The following is a 25983-nucleotide window of genomic DNA, read 5'->3' as shown; positions in this document are numbered from 1 at the left end:
TTTGTTTTAACTAAAATTTTATTTTAATGGTAGAATTTGTTTTCCTTCATCTCTGGCCTAAAGGTTCCTCCTGTTCAGAAATTTGCTATATTTATGGTTTGTTGGATCGTAAGGCAAGGTCAAAACAGAACAGAATAATCAAAAGTTGTAGAAAGAGATTAACTTGAAATATCGGATCAATCAGTCGGGAAAAGGTACGGGATATATGTAAACATGACCAAGATGTCTATCTACCATTGTCATCTGAAATATAAAGGAAACATGATTAAAATCTACCATAAATACCTAAATATAAAGGAAACCCAAAACTCTTGAACCATATAATTTAAATGATTAAATTAAGATGTTAGACGAAGCCACATTACTTTCATTTATTCTTGTATCGGACTAATCTGTGATGCTTATAATAATATAAACGACGAATCATTCGAATATTAAACTTGTTTTCCCTTTACCAAAGAAAATCCGATCAGTTATACATTGTAGAATACACGTTCATACAATAGTAAAGAATAAAATATGTTGCAATAATATGTAACTTTAAAATCTGTGGTATTAATGACATGTAAATAAATAACTTTTTCAAGGCTTTGAACATCGAAGACCTATAAACTGGTTACCATCGTTCAGAGTTTAAGCAGACGCATGTCCTTAATCAAGTTCTTGGAATGATAATAGTTGGTTTAATGATGTATGCATAAAAGTTTAGGTCTGTATTTAGAAAACACTACATATTATTCAATGGCTTTAATGTATATGTTAAGTTATAAGGAACAAATAGATTTTTTTTATAAAAGATACGCTGTCGTTATAGAAATCTGAATAAAAGTATGTGTTTGTTATAATTGTCAAATTCATTTCTAAATAAAAATCTAAGAGCAACGCATTAATACATTATTTTATGGTGTATTTATCTGTGCTTGTATTAGACAATGGAAAAAAAGGTGACTATTTAGTGTCTAAGCAACTTAATATAATGTGTATTGATTATATCCGTAAGTACTGATTTTCGAGGATTTATCTTTAACTTGAAGACGGATCGTACTTTCGCTGATGTTTGATTTCGTGGTTTTGCAAACTAATAAAACAGTCATAAAAATTGTAATTCGGTTTTTGAACGCATAAGCTACTAACTAATGTTATAAGGTTACATTTATTTCCAGAAATATGAAGTATTTCTACTTTTATTATAGATGTTTAATATTTCTGACTAGGGTTATTTCGTTTTACAATATATTTTGGACATGATTAATCATGGTTTGTCCTTTTAGTTCTTAAAAAAATGTAACAATATTTAATCTTTATCACCAATATATGTAAACTAACTTACCATTGCAGTAAAAGGAATAACATAATTTGTAAAAATCAGCTGAAACAAAACATGACAGACTTGTTAGATTAAAATCATAAAATAAACACAAATAATAACCAGAGCAAATATATAAAATAAAATTGAATGGTAATAAATTATTCAATTGACACTACATGTAGCAAATATAGGAAAACTAAGATTGCATATTTGAGATGCATCTAATATCAAGATGGTTTACATGTCCACGACAACCACTTCAAGTTGAAAAACTTGTGTCTAATCCATTTGTCATTTTTAACAATAAAATATGTTTAAACTAACCATTTTTGATGATTTTGACTGTATTATGTTGCAGAAGTTTTCTTCAGTGAAATATAAAGATTTTCGTGTTGCTGCTGTATGACAACTTAGTTATGCATCAGCAGATTCCTTGGTGTTGTGATATTTAATTTTGAGCGGTTTTGATGAAGCTTAATAAAAAAGGGTGCTTTAGTCGTGAAAGATTCAAAATTCTTTGAAATATCTTTCGATTTAATCTTTTGAAAAAATATTTAAAGAAAAGTTTTGCTTACTGGTTTTATTTTTGTTTTCTTTCACACCATCATTTTTAACTTAATAGAGTGCATTCAAAATGAAAATTGAATGTTTCTGACTTGCCTTTTATAATTATTTTGTTTTTACCGTTTTGATAAAGATAAAAAAAAAAAAGTGGTCATCGGAATTTTTAGAACCGTTTCCAAACACTTCATTAATTGCCCCCTCCCCCAACAAAAAATATGATAAAATAAATGACTTACTTCCCTCTCCATATTGTTTGCAGATATCTCTACATACTACAAGATAAGAATATGTAAATTGATATGTGTTATCAATTCCCTGTTTCAGAATATAATGCATTTTGGGTAATATTTTCAAAACCGTACACCAAAAACGTTGTAATTGGTTAAAACGTTCTAAACAACTGAAATTCAACCAATGACGTAACGTTATTTTCATTTTGGTGTTCGCGATTACCCAAACAATGCTTTAAGGCAAATTGCTCAATAATATTAACATTTGATTTGTTTCTTCTTCAGTGTATTCATATAATCGCCCACGTTTACTACTCAGAGAATTGTAGCTGATCGTTATACGGGTTTTTTTCCAGAAAAAATGCTCAGGAATTCATCGTTTCAAAATCTAATCCACTCTCGGTAATATTGACAAAATTGAACCCCAAAATACTATAATTGGATAACAACATCCAAAACAACTAAAATTCAACCAATGAAGTGACGTTGTTTCTTTTTTTTTTGGTACGAACTATGAGATTATCTATGGTCCTTCAAATTCTGAAATGTCGAATCGAACTCATATAAACGAACTATTTTAGTGGAGACCAAATTGTTTGACCGACATAACCAGAACTAAATAGTCCCAACTTTTCTGCTTACAATGCGCATGTCGAGTAAATCACATCTTCTTTTTTATGTTCAGTGATGCTCGATGCCAAATTATTTGAAAAAAATTGTTCAAAATATGAAGTGCTGATAAAACCAAAATGTACAAAAGGTAAAGAAAAATGAATTTTGGCATGTGCGACGTTTTTCGATGGAATATATTTTCTTCATTTTAACTTTTATGTGAATACGTTAATTCTAAACTGATCTGAAGTAAGGAAATACAAATCTGTTTGATCGAATGTTGGAGGGACTTATTTTTTTTTATTGAAAAACTAAAGCCGATACTTACGAAAGCACGTTTCAGTGTTAGTGTGACAGTATTCATCATGTCTACACTTCCCATCAGGACATTTCGTTGCAGCTGAAATATAATACATAATTGAAAATTACTTCCAAAAACAACATTTTTTTACTAATGCAAAACCGCTGACTGTGCGATATGGGTTTAACTCATCAGTGATTGCCGTACGGTGACCTGTAAATTTAACTTTTACGCCATTTACACATTTGGGTCCATGATCTGTATTTTTACAAACTTCGTTGTATTCACACTTGTAAGTTGCACATTTTGCCACTGTAAAATATAATTATAACGTTCAAACTTATATGAGTTTTGGTTAAGCTTTATTTTTGTTGAATGTTTTTCATTGAATGAATCAGTGGTCTTTTCCTGAGATGTTTTTTTTCCCACAGTGTCTAAAACTAGTATAAAGTAATTGATAATTTGATGAAAGTATACTACTTCTGAAGAATATATTATTTGAGGTCAGACACTGTGAAAATAAGGGGATGTGGTACGATTACCAATTAGACAACTATCCGTTAAAGACAGATATTAAAAAAGACACGTGTTAAGATATCCTTTTTTCTTGCTCCTTGATCTTAAAGTAAAACAAAACACAAAAAAGACCCTCAAATGATTTAAGACATCAAGGTTGTTAGATATATAACATAAAAATATTTCATATAAAAGAGCTATCCACAAACGATCAAAGGACTCCGACAACAATTTCAGGTCGCTGTGTGCAGCCTTCAGCAAGACTCAATCTGTTATAAAAGAGAGATTTAATTCACAGAAAAGACCCGGTTTAAAACTTGATTAATAAAATTAATTCGGGACAGACAGTAACCATCTATGAGCACTGGTCTACACGATCAGATTAAAGGCAAGAGGCAAATACACATTGAAATGAAATTAAATATGTTTGTGAGAGGTCTAAACTTACACTTTGACAGTGACAAATCAATGCAACATTAGAAAAGCCTTAAAAATTCCGTTTGAATATTTTGACTCAGCAGATTGGTATTAAGAATACGTAGAAGCAAATAAGCTTAAAAAATGTGTCCTATTCTAAACCCGGGTCATGATGTACAGATATGACAAATTTCCTTACCAAAAACATATTTTCTAAGATTGTTTTATATATCTTTCAGAAAACGTACAGACATTATAAACGTATTCACACCAGAATATAATGTTTCCAGTGATTGAATAGTTTGCATTTTTTTTGTGAAGAGTGTGGTTCAAAGGTCTTTCCGTTTTGAAAATCTCTTGTGATTCGTTATTTTTGTTATTTTACTGTTCACAATTGAGTATATAAGCGTAAAAATTGAGGCCAAATTAGGTAAAATTTGACAACTTTATCTTTTTTTATGTAGCTCATTTATTTTTCCTTTCAGAACATAGCAATTAAAGATGAACTGGTATTCATGCATCAAAGTGGAAAATCAATAATAAATATATCCTATGTGTGTTTTTTTTTTAAATTGATATATTTTAAACTTTACTTTTCATATTCCGTGATAAAGAAGAATGCATTGATAATAAAGATTTACCTTTACATTTATCTTCATGGTAGTAGTACCACTTTTTACATTTACATTTGGGTCCGTAAGCTGTATTTTAACAAACCTGGTTGAATTCACAAGTTTGATGTGCGCATGTTTTCACTAAGATAGAAATCGTATGCATACACATGCATATAGGGTTTTGTGTTTTGTTATGTCTCAAACACATGTGGATTTTGATCCAGTGAATAAAAAGGGTGTATTTATTTTCTAGGTGAACTTACAATCAGACCCGTTGACCGTTTGGTTTTACTGGAAATTACATGTTCATTTTCTGTTCAGAAATTTATTTTTCTTGACGTTTAATTTTTCGAAACATGTTTCAACATTTCTAAACACAGCCCAATGCTCAGCTGCATTTTGTACAACTTGTCGGAATGTTTCTTTTAGTTGCGGTTCAACTTCGGCTGTTATTTGCGTATTATTTTGTTTCAAGCACCATATGTGAGTATATACGGACTAATGTGTGCGGTTTGTATCTTTAATCGGTTGTTTTACTAGTAACTACTATATTTTTGAGGTTATCTTTATAACTTGTTATAATAAATAAAAAAGATATGCAGATGCTGTGAATGTGTTTGATTAAAACATTGTTTAATCTTTTTCCGTCATTTGAATAAGCATTTTCAAATTCTTAAGTCAAATTTGAATTTCATGATGCTGAAAAACTCTTCAGTTCTGGGCATTTGTTCGAATGTGAAGTAAAAATGTAGATAAGACTTTTAAAATTAACATAAAAATATTGGTGGTATACATTTCATCATGTTTCCTGGATTTGTATATTTTTTATTTTAACATCCGTTAACTACTGTGGCCTTAATTTACCTCTACACTCGTTGTCGACAGGGACTTTTCCGACTGGACAATTTGTGCATTTAAATGTTCCTGGTAGGTTCTCACATATTTGTTTACTCCGATCACAATTATCTTGTTTTGTGGCACACTCGTCGATATCTATATGAATGTAACAAAACACATATTACTATATATTAAAATTAATTGAACACAAAATGAAAATTGTGAATCAATTACTTCAATTAAATAATTAAAATTTGACAGTGTGTATCAATCTAAATTAAACATAGTTCTTGATATTACTGTTATTGAAATCCGAGCACATCAAAAGGAAAAATAAATTTCAGTTAATTCTAGATTTAGAATAAAATATGTTTTTACCACATTTCTTCCTAATTGTAACATATTGCAAAATTGAAATCTCAGGGTTCTATTTATCATTTCCTGTTAAAATTCTAGTTTAAACAGTCCGTGTATAAAACAAAAATTGTGACGGGCGTATAAAAAGTCGTAAATAAATGAAAAAAAATCTAAAAACAAATATAAGGGAATACACGTGTATTAAACCATTGTAAGCCGTAACGTACAGTAGAACTTATATACATATTCAACCCTAATATACTATCTGGCTTTCTGCGAGTTGATCAGTTTCCACTGTTACACCTATGACAAGCTGACCTTTCCAAACCTAACCATACTGTAGGTAATTGCCAGCCTTGTGGGGATAAACGCTGCAAATGTTGCAACCAATTGCAGCATTCATCAACATTTCACAGTAAGACCACAGAAAAGACATACAAGATCTTCTGCACTGTCAACTGCAAAAGCTCAAACGTGATTTACGTTCTTGAGTGTCCTAGATGTGGTCTCCAATATATTGGTGAATCTATGCAGCCATTTCACAAACGCCTTAATGGCCACAGGAGTGACCTCACAAAAAAACGTATATTCCGGTCAGCCAACACTTCAGGTTACCAGATCACAATCTGAAAGATTTTGATCACATGAAGATCCTGGTGATCGAAAAGGATTGCACATGGCAAATAGGCAAAGAGAGAATCGGGAGAAGTTTTGGATAAAAACACTGGGTGTCCTCCATCCAGACGGAATCAATAGAAAGAAATAATTAAATTTACAGTCTAGTGTTTATATTATTATATTCAGGATTTTGGATTAAAATCAATCAACCAAAACTTACTGTATTGTTACTGATCTATGTTTACACCTTATACATTATATATCAGTATTGTTAAAACTTTTGCACCGAAGAAGGCCATTTGGTGAGCCGAAATATTTGCAATTATTGTATAATTTATATCATCTGTTCAGTTTTTCCATCTTTGTGCGATGATATTCAACACTTTTTAGTGTTTTGTTTTCCATCTATTTATCGGTATTGTTACACAATCTTTTAGACTCATATATATATATATATATATATATATCTAACTCGTCTAAACATCAACCCAACAATGTTAGATCTGTAAATTTGCTTTCGCAAATTTTTGGTTCTTCCCTCGCCGGGATTCGAACCCATGCTACTGTGATATCGTGACACCAAATCGCCTGCACTGCAGCCGTCCCGCTAGACCACACGACCACCTGGGCTCTCAAAAAAAGAGCTTTCGGTGGGCATGTGTTACCTTTCCACGTCAGTTTTAATCTAGCGGCGTACTACAGTACATGATATATAAGGCATGAAGATGTTATTGTTACAGATCAGCTAATATATATATATATATCATCTTTGTTAAATCAATGCACTCGATGAAACATTGAAGTAAAATATTCTTCTGCTAATTATTGTAGCTAAGGTAGCTAAGTCACTATATAAATTTTCTAGCTAATATCTACGTGATATACTGCAAAAAAATGTTAGTTTACGACGACTTGAATGATAGTATACTTACACACGCAACACGGTTTCCTTCGACAACAGCTGCCGTTATTAATCCATCCAGAACCAAAACTACTTTCACAATTGGAATCTTTTGTTTTAGCGCATCTTCCCTGTGAGGCCGCACATTGACGAGTTAACTCTTAAAAATTAAAATATTATATTTTAAAACGACTCTACATCATGCGATGTTTACATTTCCAACAGTAAACTATGTATTATGAAAAGATAAAAGGTAAATAAAGGATAAACACAATTGTTTCCAAAACTGATTCTGAAATTACAATTGATTTTTTGCAGTCAAAAGAAATGAAGAAATTAATTATTATTTCAGTCAAATTCGATAGTGTTAATGCATTATATTTTTTTTAGATCAAAATGATATAATTCGATATAAAGGGCTTGACCGTTAAATTGCGTTATCAGAGGAAGGCAAGACTTGCGACAGTTCATGCACAGGTCAATGTAACGCGCATGTCTTAATTCTATTACACGGCATATCAATTTTAACAGCTAAAGCCCTCCTCACAATATTCGGTCTGCTAGGAAGTAACTGAACATATCTAAGGTCAGATTTTTGAGTTTATTGTACGCATATTTAATGTAAACAATATTCTGAATGCACGGTCTGCTAGGAAGTAACTGAATATATCTAAGGTAAGATTTTTGAGTTTATTGTACGCATATTTAATGTACATACTTATCTTATTAATTTTCCAATTTCAACAGATTATTGATTGATTAATAAAAATCAGTCACATTCAATTTGATAACTTATACATTAGTGTAAAGCAATGATTTATATATAGTATACAAATCCTTGTCTAAAGTTATTATAATACGAGCGAATTTATTTTAATTTATGTTGGATTGTATAATAAATGTTTGATTCACATAGTTTTTAATTCCAGTTACATTAATATTTTTGTATCTTTATCTAGGTATTACATAATGAAAACTAGATTCCAGGTATTTCTATTCAATTTACATTTTGTAATGCAGATTATAATGGTACTGTTCCATTATCAGGTATCTATAATACTAAAATTACGAGGTCCAATTTGTCAGCCGTCATCACGTAAAAACGACGAATCACAGAATTCAACTTTATATATAACTAATATAGTACAAAGGTGTAGATTAAAAATTACACCACTCCAGGCCCTTTTGTTTTCCACGTAATTAATATTGCCAATAATTAAGAAGTTCCGGGTCGAGTCTGCTACCGATACCAATAGTATATTCACCTGTTACCTATTACCTTATCTGTACGTTCCGCATCTGACAGGCGCACCACCAAACGTTGTATTCAGGACTAATATGCTATATACACGGGTCATAATCACAGGGTTAATTTGACACTACTAAATTGTCAAATTGTTACCTATTGTAGTATTTTAATCAGTAAGACTTTCTAAGATAACAATACGAATACTAAAAATCTGGACTAAAAATAAGGCGTATAGGTACAGTTTTCAATTTGTTAGTGGGCATGACGTAAAACAGCAAAGCAAAGAATTCAACTTTATTTATAACTTATATAGGACAATGCTGTTGATTAAAAAATACCCCATTCCAGGACCTTTTGTTTTCCAAATAATTAATATTACCAATAACTGATAAGTTCCAGTTCAACGGGTTCAAACAGAAAGACTTGAAAGCAGAGAAAAACTGTGTATCTTATAATCGACATGACTTTATCAGATGACAATACTAATACTAAAATAAGGCTTGCGCATAGTTATATACTTTAATTCAGTCACGGACCCGTGATATCACGGGTGTGTTCTAGTGTTAACTATTATTTAATAATTGGGTTGCCTTGTGAGACATTTACACCATTAAATGCAATTAAGTATGGTACCATTTATTGTTCTTTAGCGTGTATAGGACAGTAGTCAATCGTAAATTATATTTCAAAGTTGAGCCTACGTTTTGTTGTGATCCGAGCATATAATTAATAATATAAGAACAATATATATGAAACTCACCAGGGTTTATTCAGGTGATACAACAATAATACATAAAATACAGTAATAATGGAAATAAGCAATATGTCAATACATGTGGTAAGGTAAAGCATTGTCATTTACGGTCCACATAGAATACAGTTCACGGTATAATCTTAAAACTCGCACTCCAAACCACGAATAGTTTACTGGACAGCATTCGAACGGAAGTTCTTGATGCTACAATTGGTTTAAAACCAAAGTGTAAAGTTTTTCCTGCAAAATGTACATTGTAATCCATTGTAATTTCCATTGTATGTCGGTGCGCCAAAGAACCTACCAAAGCCTCTTGAACTTCACAGCTCCCGCAGGTCGTTTCCAAATACGCTTGCAAATGCTTCTTTAAGTCATGGCGCTTCATCTTGACCTGTGTTACTAATCCACACACAAATCTCTGATGTGTTCGACTTCTATATGAAGTGATGAATTAAAGGTCAATTGCTGCTGAAATAGATACAGTAACAGAGGATTCTGTGGGACCTGGGGTCCCTGAAGATCTCTGTTGGAAGACTTTCTTTCCATGTATCTTACGGTTATCAGATGTGTGCACCAAGTCCAATACTGCAGTGCACGCTTTCAAAATATTGAGTCTAGTTTCGGTCATAGATATCATACACACATCTAAATGCGTAGTGATATGTCCTATTGAAATGGTAGTGTTTGTGACAAAGTTGCAACTAACTGGTTGAGGTCGAATTCCCTTAAAAAGTGCATGTTCACGGTTTACAGGAGTGTTTAAAATACATGATCTGCTTAGTAAAGATATAGCAACAGTGTCAATTATATTCTGGGATATATAATTTACTGCAAATATCAGACCACATATACCTACAGTCTTAACAACGAGCTCTTGTAGGCTCTCTTTCTCGAGGGTCAGAAGTGAGCCTAATGACCTGACCCTGTCTTGTTTAAATATTGATCTTCTGGTGTATGCGAGGACGAGGTCCTCTGGAAAGATGGTGATATGTTGGGCTGCTCTTCATAAGGTTTAGGTCTTCTTTGTTGTGACGGAAAACGTGAATTCTGAGGACTCCGGAAATTTGATTGTGACAATGGTTGGGTTGTAGATATGTTACTCCTTCTATTTTTTAATAGCTGACCAATTATAGACACGAAGTCTTCAATATTAGATTTTGAAGATCCATCTTCTTTATCAAACCTCTGATTGTATTGCAAGGCCGAGGGCCTCTGCGGAGAATGATCAGAATTACCAACATCAGAAAAGGTAACTTGTCGTTGGGTATATAACTGAGAATAAGACTTCCGGGCCCCATAAATGGCTTTCTGATTAGCTAATGAAGACTTGATCCATTTCAGTGATTCGTTTATAGTCCTTGGATTTTTCTCTATAACGATCCGGGCTGCCTCCTTCTCCTGACATCCACGCAGGAATGCTTCAGTACCTATTTGATCAATGATGTCATTGTCGCTTCGGTAATACCCATCCATTGTCAAGAAATGAACTCGCTCTGCATATTCTTCTATTGTCTCTCCGTCCAACTGCCTGATGTACTGTAGCTGTCTTCTTGCCGCAGAAGCTTCCTCCTTCTTACTAAATCGCCTTTTCATATATTTCCGCAAATCGTCATATCTTGATATATGCAATCGTCGGGCATATTCAAGTGCAACTTCAGACAAACAATCTAGAAAACGGCACGTTTTCTTTGCGTCATCCCAGTTACGGCGATTTGCAGTTCTTTCAAACTGGTAGACAAAAGCTTCCCAAGATAGATTACCATAACCAATAAAGACTGGCATCTTCGGCAGTTGTAGGCCTTTGCCTCGTTCTCTAGTATGGGACTTCTTCCAACGGGATGATTCCCTGTCTATCGATTCATCACTTGATGAAGAGGATTCCCTCTGGCAGCGCTTTCTGTCCCTGCCTCTGTGCCTTTCGTGTGTAGCTTCACTTTTGGTCTGATCAGAAGTGTTGTTCACAGACTGTACATGGGAAGGCATAACTACTGGAGTATTCCAATGTACTGGGATTGAAGGAATGTTTGAAGTGTCTTTATTTGATCCAGCATGGAAAACTGCAGTAGACGGTACAATCGATCCATTATTTTGTTGTACTCCCGGTGGTGGAACATTGTAAGACCAAAATGGTGGCTTGTTAGGTATCGCGGAACCTTGAACTATGATTGGGTTATAAAATGACGATGGGGCCAAAGTCCCCAGTCCAGTGTAACCCTGCGATACATTTGTATGTATTTCATTAGTTGAAGTATTCGAAGTGGAGACCAAAGGCCCCTGTCCATCTTTAGACTGATTGTCCAATTGTCCATGCTGAATGAAGCTTGGTTCAGACTTCACTTCCAACGTTGACTGAACGGGCACCATGTTAGAAGTAACAAAAGGGGGAGCCGAGGGCCCCTGTTCAACATGGATTTCAGTGTTGGGTTTCACATGGTTTTGGTAAGCCGCTTCAGTTGCAGTACTTACTTTTAGAGTGGACGCTGCAGATGCATACATATCGTCCTGTAGACTTGTGTTGGTAGTGAATGACTCACCTAAACTGGAAAGTCCAGTTGGTTTACTAATTGGTGACACCTTTGAAAAGTCTGGATATTTTGCTGAACTAGCTGGGGTACTAAATGTTTTGGGTTTAGTTCCAAATTTTTCTCAGCCTGCTTGTTTTTCTGGGCTATCAAAGTATCAATTGTCGCGCCAAAAGCACCAAATTTCTTCTCTGATCGTTCAGCCTGTTCATGATGATCATTCTGCAATAATGGCAGTGGGTTTTTAAACTGAATGGTTGACACCATTAATTGAGTTTGCTCCATTTTAGTCATGCGAGCACATAAATCATCAAACTTCTCCGTCATGTTGTCAATTTGGGAGGCTTTCTTGTCTACCTCATGGAGTCCTGATGTGACATTAGCAATATCCTGCTTGAGTTCCTGTCAACTTTCTGCTATCTCATTGTGCAGTTTCTGGTATAAGAATAACATGCCAGGTTCAATGAAATATTTCTTTAAAGTTGATTTTGGCACACCAGTAATGCCGGACACTGCATTAAAGTCTATGAAATGTGAGGCATCTCTAACCTCAAGTATCTGTATGGCCATTTCATTGTCTATACCCTCAACTGATTGAAGTTGATCCAAGGTGGCATCCATAAGTAAAATAAGTTTTGACATTCTAAAAATTTGGTTAAATTGTGTGGTTTGTTATGGTTGTTATTTCAAACTACTAGTAAACTGTTTCGTGAGTATTTTGTCTATGCCTGTACTTTATTTGTGCACGAAACGGTGCTTGTCATCAACCACGATGACTGTACTGTATTTGTGCACGAAACGGTGTGTGTTACCAACCACGATGCCTGTACTGTAGTTGTGCACGAAACGGTGTTTGTAGTTAACCACGATGTCAGTACTGTAGTTGTGCACGAAACGGTGTTTGTAGTAAACCACGATGCCTGTACTGTAGTTCTGTCAGAGCATGCGCAGAAGTCCAACTTCCGTCCTGCTCAATTTGGACAAGATACAGCTAATGGCTATTCAAAATGGCGACTCACTAAAACGAGAAACTAGACAAGCATAAATTTCAAACAGTGAATATGATGTGTAGTACTGCCTGAAAAAGTACTAAAACTTCCCAAAATTGATGGAAGTTTTAATTTAAAATATAGCCTTGCTATAATTTGCAATAATTGAAAGCAAATGGTGTGAAACGTACCGTGCAGAGCGGTAGTTTCAAAATCAACAGATTCGAGATGTCGACGACGCCAATGTTGTGATCCGAGCATATAATTAATAATATAAGAACAATATATATGAAACTCTCCAGGGTTTATTCAGGTGATACAACAATAATACATAAAATACAGTAATAATGGAAATAAGCAATATGTCAATACATGTGGTAAGGTGAAGAGTTCGGAATCGTGTGTTCTGTGTACTACGTCACGGATACATGATGAGGAATATGTAAAACATGGACTGGTTCAGTACTATATATTGGTGTTCAGCACCACAGTTTAAAGAAATTAGTTGATAAAATTGTTGATATGGCAGCTACAGTGATGTCTTTATAACCGACTGTTTTTTTCGGTCAGCCAAATTGCGTCGCATATATACAGAGACATATAATATATCGTCATATATAATACAATATGTCTCTAAAATATATATCAATATTTATTTCAATTAATATTCATTCATATTTCGTAGTAATGTCTTATAACCGATTGTTTTTTCGGTTATCCAAATTGCATTGCACACATTTTGATATTTATTTAGTGTATAAAAAGTATATTATTTAATTATATTTGTTAATAATGACATTTATTGGAAGGTTTATGATGCCTGAGTAGAAAAGGCGTTGAAAAAAGGTGTTATAATTGGGGTAAAGAAAACTGCTTTAGCCACCTGTGATGTCAAAATAGCTACGCATCTGAAACAGAAACCGAAAATTTGTTATGCAGGATTATTTCATTCATCAGCAGGACCATCTATATGTATGTCAGTCGAGATAAGTGGCAGTATGCCTTATCTTAATACATCAATAAAACAGGTACATCTTTTATTCTTTAATTTTAATGTAGCTAATTCAGTACATGTCATATTTAGCTTTAACAATGATTTGAGTAGTAACATTTCGAGCATAATAAGGAAAACGATTCTAAATGGCGAATACTATATTGATCCGGATTGCTTTTACTATGAAAGACCATACAACGAATAAGAATAAGATTGATTTATTTATATTTGTTTTTTTATCTATATATCTCATCCTGATTAGAAAACATTTTAACATTGATTTATTTTATAATCGCACTGAAGGTATAGTCCCACAAGTAATATTCAAAGCATGTTTAGTATGTGTACAATTCATGAAGGAATTTTTACAATTATTCTAATTATATCATTCTCACCACAAGTATACCTAAATTTGATTTATTTTCATCTGTCATCTATATAAAAGAGAGAAGCATTTCACTAATTTCAGAAACTAGTTCTGCACTATTTGTGCGAAGTATATATATATATATATAAACGACTAAAAAAGTGTACACAACAACTCCAAATACAAAAAAAGGTAACTATAAATGTAATTATTTATAAATATTTCGGATAACAGATATCCTTCATCGGTATATATGATTGTGATGTTGAATAAATCAATTATCAGTCTACTTAGATAAAGCTGTTACAATCTTGAAATTTATACAATAAAAAAGTCAAACCGAACATCAGGTAAGACGCTTGCACAATTCAAAAAATTTGTTAAACACGACATAGGTGATATGACTTATTACATCAGATAATTCAAATATATGCTTTAAAGAAAAATAATAATCTGCGATATGAACTAACACAATTCTAAAGCTTTAACGGTGTCGACCGATAATTATGATGTTACAAGAAAGATTGCGTCAATAAGAATTCCAAATAAACAGCACTGAACGGTCTAAATTTGTAAATATTTCAGATTTGACAACGGTAGTGTAGTTACATTAGAGTCTGTGATGTTTAAAACAAACAGCCGTTAAAACATAATAATAAATTTTGACTAAAGTAAACTAGTTGAACGTGGCTTGGTACATGTACTTACACATCTCTAAAAAAATTAAGCAATTTAAATTGTTATATTCAACAGATTTATTTTAGAGATGAGTAAGGTAAAGAAATAGAAACAGAGACTGTAATAATAAGTAATATAACCCAGATGTGAAGCACTGCATGGTGTCGAACTACATCTTTTCATTTATCCCATTTGGTGCCAAAGTTTTTAATTTCCTTATCCATAACCTTTCCCGAGCGAGTCTATCCTCCTTAGCACAGAGTTGTGGTAAATGATTTCAATGGTCAGTCGATTGAGATCTGCCTTAGTGTGGCCAGGGGATCTCAAATGTCGACTGAGAGGGAGGTCTGGCTTGCATTGGTAGTCGCTACGATGGCCATTCATTCGTTTGTGAAACGGCTGTTCTGACTCGCCAACATACTATTAACCACATTTACACTGTAACAGATACACAACATTTGAAGTCTTGCAATTAACATTGCAAAATATGGTGTATACTGTACCAGTGGAGTGACTGTTAAAAGTCTGGGTATCCAGTATTTGTTTGCAAGTCATATATATATATATATATATATATTTGCGAAAGCAAATTTACAGATCTAACATTGTTGGGTTGATGTTTAGACGAGTTGTATATACATTATGTACACAGCCATGTATCGCCATCATTGATGGCGATCCGATGGATACATCTGTTGTAGGGTTGTCACTGACTCAGACGTACTTATGAATATAATTATTTTCTGTGACTGTATCTTACATTAATTTGTAGGATCCTTTACTATAGATAATTTAGCTGATCTGTAACAATAACATCTTCATGCCTTATATATCATGTACTGTAGTACGCCGCTAGATTAAAACTGACGTGGAAAGGTAACACATGCCCACCGAAAGCTCTTTTTTTTGAGAGCCCAGGTGGTTGTGTGGTCTAGCGGGACGGCTGCATTGCAGGCGATTTGGTGTCACGATATCACAGTAGCATGGGTTCGAATCCCGGCGAGGGAAGAACCAAAAATTTGCGAAAGCAAATTTACAGATCTAACATTGTTGGGTTGATGTTTAGACGAGTTATATATATATATATATATACAACTCGTCTAAACATCAACCCAACAATGTTAGATCTGTAAATTTGCTTTCGCAAAATTTTGGTTCTTCCCTCGCCGGGATTCGAACCCATGCTACTGTGATATCGTGACACCAAATCGCCTGCACTGCAGCCGTCCCGCTAGACCACACGACCACCTGGGCTCTCAGGTATATATATATATAATGGTATCTCGCAGCTATAAAAAAATTCATCAACGGTAAATATCAATGATATCAGTAAGTAAACTGATGCATTTTTATATTTGATATCTATTTCACAACCAATTTGAATTATGCAAGATAGCTCATCCAGTATATGAGCAAATAAGACTATAGCTAGGAGCTAGCAGGGTTCAGGCTTAGGGTTCAGGTCATAAGTTGGAAACGAGCTGTTTCGGTTAAAGAAAGCAATTTCACAGTCTTGTAATTGGGGACCAGTTGATTTAGATCTATGGCTATTACTCATGTACCATGATCACAACAAATCATTCATACCCTGTCTGTATTATGTATAAATAATGTGATCAAAACTATGGCTCTTGCACTAGGATAAACCGTCATTACTCGCACAGCTTTTTTGCGCACGTTTTAATTGTGCCCAGAAAAATAAAATGCTACATGTAATGGACAAGATAATCAAATGTTGATTTCCAAGATTGCTATAACTATCAAGTATTAACATAAGCTTAAAATATTATTGCCATCTCTTTGCCGTTCAAGAAACGAATCTTTATTGTTTTTTCGGGGTTTGTTTAAACTAGTTTTATTGGATTGTTCATTGAGTGGAACTAGCAGCTATCAATCCACTTGCGCATTATCAACTTTAAAGTTCAAATGATATTAGTTTTACAGATAACAATGTTTCCATTAGTCTTAAATTTTAGAAAATTGATCAGCAAGGCAAGCTAGTTTTACTACTATACTTGGGAAAAGGCATCGTTGGTTTAATAACAAAAATTATGTCTGTCATATTTGTTTTTCGTAAACTGTTTTGTTATAAATTAGGCCGTTAGTTTTCTCAATTGAATTGTTTTATAATTTTCATGTCGGGGTCTCTAATAGCAGACTATACGGTATGGGTTTTTCTCATTGTTGAAGGCCGTAAGGTTGCATATAGTTGCTTACATTTACTCCATTTTAACTTGAGTGGATAGTTGTCTCACTGGCAATCATACCACATTTCTTTAAATTTATATTAGTGCATTTTAATTATAATCTTTTAAATTAACGAATAGAGAAGAAATAGTATACAATATTCTGCAAGTTACGTTTACAAACTTTATTACCAGATGTGTAGATCTTTGATAAAATTATCGTCTGAAAATTGTTGATATAAATTTACAACCTAAGCGAGTTAATTGTCTGGGTTAATGGTTTTCTTAAATCTTATTTATATCATTACAGAGGTCAAGAAAAATTCAAATAAGTTAGGTGATGAATTGGTTTTATTGCTTTTGTGGTTTAGGTATAATAGTAGCGTATACCTCAGACTATAAAACTGCTAATTAGTACAATTTTGTTATCTCAAAGAGAAACAACGCAATTAGGTTAAATACTGTGAACAGATATACATGGAATATTCGTTTTTGTAAGCAGTCATAATATAATTTGGGATAATAATTGTTGTCGAACGCCATACGCATGATATGCAATAAAACAAAAACAAAAACAAAACAAATACAAAATTTTACACGATACAAGTTTTAATGCCGTAATGACGAGCTCCCTAAAGACGGCAAATATTCCATTGGCTATTTTTAGAGTCAAATTTCGGGGGGTCTTAACTGCACCTCAGTTTAAAAAGTTTTTGTCTGGGAAACATGATTCATTTACTAGTTTTAATTGGTTTTGAACTTGCTTTCAGTAACTGCGAGTATTCTTAGGTGGGTACTTGATGTCTTTAGTCTATTCGTTAGTTGTGTTTTGTGTTGATCTGATGAGTCAAAACTACCTCAACTTTGTTTTATGTTGTGTTGTTAACCACTGTCCACGGTTACGGGAGGGCTTAGTTCTCACAAACTTGTTGTTTGTCGCAGTCTATTATACTTGTTTTACGTTTAAATTGATTTATACTTAAATATGGCCTTGATTTCTTGTTTGATTTGTTGCCGGGGCCTTTTATTGCTATTATACTGTATGGACTATGTTCAATGTTGAAGGCTGTACGGTGGCCTATAGCTGTTTACGCTATTAAGTTTTAGGCGAATAGTTGCCTCATTGATATTCATGTCAGATCTTCTAGTTTTTATATTTTCTGATGGTAAAAGTAGAATTCAGTCATTGGTAATAAAAATTATTAACCATATATCTACATAACAGTTGGCAAGTCAAATATCTACATCTGTTATCATATCAGTTTTAATTATTTTTCTATATTGTAAATTACCAATCTGGAGTTGTTTATTGATTGATTATCAATTTAAGATCTTTCATGTTTTCAAAAGCGTGCTTGGATAGTGGGGTTTTCAATCACCAAAATGACTACGTTCGTGCTCGGAAGTTTGTAGTTACTTATGGTTGTGTTCTCTTATACATTTTCGTATCACAATTTGTTAGCAAGGCCAAAGTGTTATGAGGCACTTTAAGTAAAGAGATAAACTAATCGTATGCTGATTCTCGAAGGACCCTGCAATATTAAGTAATCCACTAAAATGGACATGACATCGGACAAAGCGTTCTATACGATAGGACTTAACTTATAAGCGATATTGATTTTCTTCAAGATTTGTAACCTTAGTCAAATTTTACCAAAATTGCAATACAAGAACAAGAGTCCAAATAAGTGATTGAACCAAACTTACAGTGAGAAGGTTTGCTATTATCAATTTGCATCCATTTATTGTCCATCAAACGGCGAAGTAGGTCATTGGCTTCGGGAAGCTAGTAGTTACTGCGGTCAGATTCTTGTTATTACAGAATATAATAATCAGAGTTATCTGCTTTATCGACTCTCAATGTATGGTACTGGTTGGCGGTAACAAGTTCCAAAACAATCTTTATGAAATGAATGTTTTTGAACTTGTTTAGTGGCGGACTTTATAGGCTGCACAAATACCGATAAACTTGATTTATCACTGTATTATTATTTAATTTAGAACATTCATCAATGTAATCTTCATTTCCACCTCAAACGTAGTTTCTCATGTTAATTTTGGACATCTGTTACCAGGGTTCAATTCAGCACCCCATTATTTCAAAATTTCATTTCATTTTAGTTTTTATTTGAATTTTGAATTTGATTTATCTATTTTATTTGCATGTAATTTGCCCAAAGACCCTTTGTTTGTGGGTTGGTAACCGACAGAAGCCATGATCTTACATGTACTTCGCCAATAAAATATATTTTGACTTTCATAACGTCTTCTCTCTTATAACTCATTACATTAAATTAATACATTTAGTTGGACACATTTTCGAACGAAATTCTATGCATTCATTTTTGTAAATGAACTTTAACCTTATGTATTGTGTTTGTGAGATATATTCCCCTCAATCAATAATGCACTATATCAATATATGTTGATTATTTATATTTATCAATGTAAATGTTGATTCTATTTACAGTTCATCCATTTATATAAAGCTTACTTTCTTCTGCATTCACCTCATGGTATATGCTGAGTGCAATGACAATCACGTACCAACAGTTAAACATGGTACTGAAACATTTATATACAAGTATAATATTTGCATTTTTCATATTTCATGAAAGAAGTAGGTCCAGTAAGACCCCTTTTTGGCCCCAAAATATAGCAGTTTTACAAAATTGTTAAAATGTAAACTTTTAGTTATTTATTGTACAGTAGAATGCTTCTGCTACATAAATATGGGCTGTTTTTGACAATACAATGCACATATTTCGGGTACTAGCACCATTAAGTCATGCTTAATTACTGAAATCTTCATAATTCTAGCATTTTAGGTAAATTTTAGACGGTTTTCGTGTGAAACGAAAGTGGCCGCATTCGTGTTCATCCTTAATATTAAAATGTAAGTTGTATTTTATGATAATACATAACATATATAAAGATTGAGGATGAACACGGATGCGGCCACTTTCATTTTTGACAAAAAACATCTGAAAAGTGACATTTTTCGGCATATTTGGTAGATTTTTCATATTTGAGCTTGAATCGGGTCGGTTTTAATGACTAAATCAGTTAAAATCTTTCAGATAAACTAATTGATTCAAATGATTAAGTGTTTAAAAAGTGGTCAAAATCTTTCGTCAGATGAACCTGAAATTTGAGGCCAAAATCGGTCCTTACCGGACCTACTCCTTTATATAATATTTGCATTATTCATATTTCATGAAGTATAATATTTTAAGTATGTATTTAAAATGAAATATAACACTTAAAGTATTCATTTAAATATTCATTTAACATGGAGTATAACATTCAAAGTACATTTATTTAACATGAAGTATAACATTCTTAATATTCATTTAACATGAAGTATAACATTTAAGGAAGTTCGCTTGACATATTTTGAGATTTCTGTCAGATTTTCGAAATCCTCTGGTTTTATCCATTTTAATTATTTTTCAATAGTTTTTGGGAACTTAAACTTGTCAATGATAAAGCTATGTTAAGTAAAGAGAGAATATTTTCCCGCCTAAATTTCAATGGCTAATATCTCGAAAACAAGCACAATGACCTATATATATATGTTTTGCTCTTTTGATTCCTTTATTTATCCCCTATCAATATAAAATAGTGTTTTGAAAAGCTAATTATTTTGAAACAGAGAAGTGAACTCCCTTAAAGTATTTATTTAACATGGGGTATAACATTTAAAGTATTTATTTAACATTGAGCATAATATTTAAAGTATTCATTTAAGATGAAGTATAGCATTTAAAGTATTCATTTAACATTTAAAAAAATGACATTTAAAGTATGCATATAACATGAATAATATTTAAACTATTAATATCACTTGCAGTATAGTATTTACATTTTTACGCAAATAAAATGTGTATAAACATTTGCAAAAATAAAGCTGGACATTGGTAAAATTCATAATTTCAATAAAAGTATTGCTTTAACAAATTTCCATAATTGAGTATTTATTAAGACAACAACATATATACTTACAATTAAAACTGTCCAAAAAGTGGATGATGCAAACTTAGCTAATATTATAACTGTCCTACACTTTCGCATGTAGATACTTCATAGAATGAATGCACAGATTTATATGAGAATGAAGAAAATGATGCAATATTGCTTTGATTCCATTGGCTTAACAAGAATGATGCATTTGCGCTTTGAATCCAATGGCTTGTTAAGAAGTACACGTAGGCGCACAAGTTATTACAAAAAATCTAAAATAGAAGCAATAGAAATATGTAAGCAACATTTGCAACGACCACAAAAAGTAAATGTAAGTAAAAATGAACTTTCAATTAAAAAAAATTCATTAATTAACATTTAAAGAACCATTTAACCATGTTAACATCGATCGAGATTGTATAATAAGTAAGTTAAATTTTACTCGAGATATCATTTTGTATTGAAAGATAAAAAGAATCAAACAAATATAACAGTTAAAATGCACATTGCGACGTGCGTTTTACTAACTGGTAAAATTATAGGTCACATTATGTCGTTAAAAAAGATAAGTTATGATATTATGAAATTCAGTTTAGAGCCACTGATAACTTTTGTTTAGACGACACGCGCGTCTGTCTTGACAAGTTTTAAGTATGATATCTTTATATCTGCTTGACAAACATGTAAACAGTTACCAAAAGTCAAAGTTAAACCGATAGATTTTACTTAATTCGCTAAAACATTTGATGAGTAAATGTGGCTGTACTTGCAGAAAACATATTAAAAACAGTATTTCACATCCTTAATTTACATTAATATTGTAGTAAAAGCGCGGAAATCAATATGTGATTATAACTATCCTACTACTGCCTGTCGAGACTTTTGTTGGGGGTGTTGCACAAGTCGTGTCTTCTTGGTTGTTCATGACGTTAATTTACTAAATCCCTGGGATGTGTTTAAGTTGCGATTTAGTCTCTGTTGCATGATATTTTAATTATTAATTGTGTTTGGGTTTTTATTAGCTGTCCGTAACTGCGAGTACTCTTAAATCGTTATTTCTCGTTAATTTGACCTGTTGATACTATTTAAATGGTTTCTTGTTATTTAATGTTACATTTTAAGGGTTATCTATGTTCTATATACCAACTCTGATAAGTGTTTGATATGCATATCAATTGTCATTTCTTAGACAAACCGGACAACATAACGATAAAATATTTCATTGTGGACACCGTCCAAAGCACTAGATAGATCTAAGCTCGGAATGCTGTAACGTTGCAATTTGGATGTCCAGGATATGTAGTCTAAAAAAAGAGTTTTTACCCATACAACCAAACAAAATCTAACAAATTAACATATACTTAGCAAGTGTAATGATGTTTAAAATTATCCGTGGAAAATGTAGGAAAAGTTTGTTATGAATCAAGCCACTTCCGAAACACTGATTATAGAGTTGGTTTAACTCGCGGATAAAAATAGTTGAATGGAAGTGGTATCAACTCATTGTAAGTAAATAAAAGAAACACTTCTATTGTCTTTTGTGCATCCAAAGCGATACTCTTGATTAGACCTCTTATGGAATTCGAAAGTTCACATGAACTCAATTAGGATAGATAACATATACATGTAAGCATTCAACCGCAATACACAGAGCAGCACAGTAAAACAAAGATCATATGAAGTAAATTTTGCCTGAGGGCGTTGGACCCTAAAAAAAATCTTGAAATTTCAAAAAAAAATGGAATGAAGTTTGTTACATATCTTGATAATACCTTAGCTAGTATGTTTTTTGTCATGATTACGAAATTCATTTTAATATTACGACAATGTATGGGTTTCTGTCTTTTTAGCACATATTTTTGGTATTTCTGATCCTCAATGCTCTTCATCTGTGTACATGTTTGGCTTTATAACTAAATTTTTTTGCAGAAGTAATCATCCTTTATTGATAGTTTGAAAATTTTTAGTGGATACATCAAATACTGGTACCTTATCCCCACCACTCATTTGTTGCTGCGGGTATTGCATCGGTCTCTTGGTATACAACAAGTATTCATGCAATGATCGAGCTAAATATATGAAGTCCTTTTCTTTTTTCAGTACATTTGAGTTTTATTTTCTAGTCGTATTTAAAGAATGAAAATGTATTTGGAATTGTAGATATTGTTCTTTGCGTGTAAGGAAAACAAAAACACAGACTCGATTTAAAAGTCAACGCTAGGTATCTGAAAGCTGATGTGAGGTCAACACTAACATTTATACTTGACAAGGTTACTAAATCGTCATCTTGAGTACACGGTTAAAAAAGGATTGAAATAACAAAATATATGAAAGTTATCTGTTCATTTGTATACGACAACATATTCATAATTTATATAAACATAATACTTTGTACTTTTCAACAAATTTTGCAGACACAGACAGTTAATAATTCTCATAATTATTCACAAATATGTTCAGAACATTAAAAAAAGTAACTAATTACATTTATTATTTTCCGGTTGTACAACGTGACAAAATTCCAATGATTCAACGACATTTTAAAGTACTTTATAGGTACCCTGTACTTGTATGATATACTACATTTACTGTTAAGTTTTGTGTCTGCAGATTTTATAAAGTGATCAACAATTATTCAAATCCCGGACCGTTGGTTTTTGTGATTATATCATATATTTCTATTTATTAAAGTATTTTTATGGGCAGAATTTATTTGAAATTCTTGGAAAGGTATCTCTTGTTGCAAAAACAATGACAGATATAAACAAAACGAAAAGTTATGTTATACCTATTACAACTATCTTTTAAACCTTTGATTATCCTTGTACGGGTGTAAGTCGTGGTTGTGGTGTAAAGTAAATCTATACAAGATTTTAATTTAAGAACAAAAAAACGTTTTAAATTCAAAAACAAATAATGAACGATTTTTTTTTTTCTCAAACTATTTATGATTACTACACATAAATGTATATAACTGATTAGGTATAATGCAAAATGTTTCTATTAATCTATATTTTCAATAACTATTTCATATTACAGGTAAACTGTATGGCTATAAAATGATATTCGCCTCAGCGAGTGCCGTTTATTTATATTGTAGGTTTCCACGTGATTTGACCATCCGGTATTCATGCAATGATCGTGCTTAATATCAGAAGTCCTATCATTTTTTCAGTTCATATGAGTTTTATTTTCTACCTACATCTAACGAATCAAAATGCATAAATTAGCATTTAGCTGCTATATACATGTATTGTTAGGTATCTTAAAGATAAAGTGAAGTCAACGCTCACAATTATACTTGACAAGGTTAATACATCGTCATCTTGAGTACATGCATAGAAAACCATTCAAATACCAACATTTATCAAAGTTAAATGTTCATTTGTATACTATAGCATATCCATAATTCATATAAACATGAGACATTGTACTTTTTCAACAAATTTTCCAGACAAAGAAAGTTAATAATCATCATAATTATTCACAAATATGTTACAGAACATGAAAAATAATCTAAATCTACTAATTACATGTTATTATTTCCTGTTGTAGGAAACAACGTGACAAAATTACAATAAGTCAATGACATTTTAAAGTACTTTATAGGTACCCTATACGTGTATTATGGTCCTCCTTTACTATTAAGTATTGTTTCATCAGATATTGTAAAATATTCAATAATTATATAAGTCACGGACCGTGGGTTTATTTGATTATATCCTAAATCCTATTGATTTAAGTTTTGATATGGGTAGGATTTATTTTCAATTCTTGAAAAGGACTCTCTTGATGTAAAAACAAAGACAGATATAAAAGTTGTGTTGTACCTAGTCCATACAGGGGCGGATCCAGCCATTTAAAAAAAGGGGGGGGGGGTCCTAACCCAGAACAAAGGGGGGGTTCCAATTACATGTGCCCATTCAAATGCATTGATCGTCCAAAAAAATGGGGGGTTCCAACCCCCGGAACCCCCCCTCTGGATCCGCGCCTGCCATAGAACTAGTCAAGCTTTGAAACTGCTTGTACGACACTTACGGTTGTAAGTCGTGGTTGTGGTATGAAGCAAACCTAAACAAACTTGTGAACGAAAAGTTGTTTCAAACAAATATAACTAAACAGATAGAATGTACATTGCGGAGAGCGATTTTACCAACCGATGTAATTATAGGCCCTTTATGCCGTTAGAAATGATAAGTTGCCAAACTATTACATACAGTCTAGCGCCACTAATGACTTTTATGTAGACGAAACGCGTATCTGTTTCACAAAGTTATAAGTGTGATATATTTATATTTTCTTCAATTACATGTAAACAGTTACCAAAGTAAGACTGACAACTTTTACTGAATTCTTTCATAGATACAAAGATTTGATTAGTCATTTTGGCTGTACCTGAGGAAAACTTATTAAAAACGGTATTTCGCATGCTAAATTTTAAAGTAAAATTGTATCAAAAGCCCAAAAATCCCTTTGTGATCCGTGTTAACTCATAGAACCTTTAATCAAACTTATTACTAAACTTTATTTTACCAATGTTGTAATTAGAACTTTGAATATAGTTAACATTGGCACTAAAATTGATTTTGTCATTAGCAAATTAAAACATAACTAAATGTATATTCTTTTCAAACTGGATGTATAAGGACACACCCACGTTTAACCAATAACTATCCTCTGCCTTTATTTTTGGCACTGTCCAAGCATGTCTGCTTTGACTGTCCATGACGTTAAAATATTAAATCTCTGGGATGTGTTTTAGTGGATTTTAGTCTCTGATGCATGCTTTTTTTTATTGTTAATTGTTTTTAGCTTTTAACTAGTATTCAGTAACTGTAATTATATTCTCATTCGCCAGCTCAAAAAAATAACCAATTTTATTTGCTAATTGAAAATTAAGCGGAATAAAATCATTTAAGACAGCAGAGAAGATAATTCTGTTTTAATTGGTTATTACTAACCGACTTAAATAAAAGAGTAAGCTATCAATACTGTAAATGTATTA

At 32.5% G+C, this 25983-nt stretch overlaps 1 protein-coding gene across 2 annotated transcripts; it reads right to left on the bottom strand.

Moving 5' to 3' along the window:
• Nucleotides 1-24403, bottom strand: LOC139484890 (protein disulfide isomerase Creld2-like). 2 transcript variants are annotated; one of them, XM_071268923.1, is made up of 8 exons: nucleotides 24272-24403; nucleotides 19510-19580; nucleotides 7308-7436; nucleotides 5428-5556; nucleotides 3044-3115; nucleotides 2110-2145; nucleotides 1331-1369; nucleotides 1-243 (listed from the first exon to the last, which is right to left on the bottom strand). In XM_071268923.1, exons 2-8 carry the CDS (start codon nucleotides 19574-19576, stop codon nucleotides 227-229), a joined length of 489 nt encoding a protein of 162 aa, XP_071125024.1. In that variant the 5' UTR covers nucleotides 19577-19580; nucleotides 24272-24403; the 3' UTR covers nucleotides 1-226. The 2 variants fall into 2 exon arrangements, with proteins under 2 accessions (XP_071125024.1, XP_071125023.1); XM_071268922.1 differs by lacking the exon at nucleotides 24272-24403 and adding an exon at nucleotides 21021-21117.
• Between the last annotated feature and the right edge of the window lie 1580 nt (nucleotides 24404-25983).

The sequence above is a fragment of the Mytilus edulis genome, chromosome 8 (assembly GCF_963676685.1).
Source record: "Mytilus edulis chromosome 8, xbMytEdul2.2, whole genome shotgun sequence".
Lineage (NCBI taxonomy): Eukaryota > Metazoa > Mollusca > Bivalvia > Mytilida > Mytilidae > Mytilus > Mytilus edulis.
The sequence above is the reverse complement of the archived record's forward strand: the minus strand, read 5'-3'. Positions and strand labels throughout refer to the sequence as shown.

Bases quoted from the DNA above. Each gene is read 5' to 3' on its own strand.
- LOC139484890 (XM_071268923.1), bottom strand. From the start codon at position 19,576: ATGTTTAACTGTTGGTACGTGATTGTCATTGCACTCAGCATATACCAT. The intron at 7,437-19,509 runs GTAAGCTTTATA...TTAATTTTTAAG, and splicing joins TGAGGTGAATGCAGAAGAAA to AGTTAACTCGTCAATGTGCG. The intron at 2,146-3,043 runs GTAAGTATCGGC...CTTATCTTGTAG, and splicing joins TAACACTGAAACGTGCTTTC to TATGTAGAGATATCTGCAAA.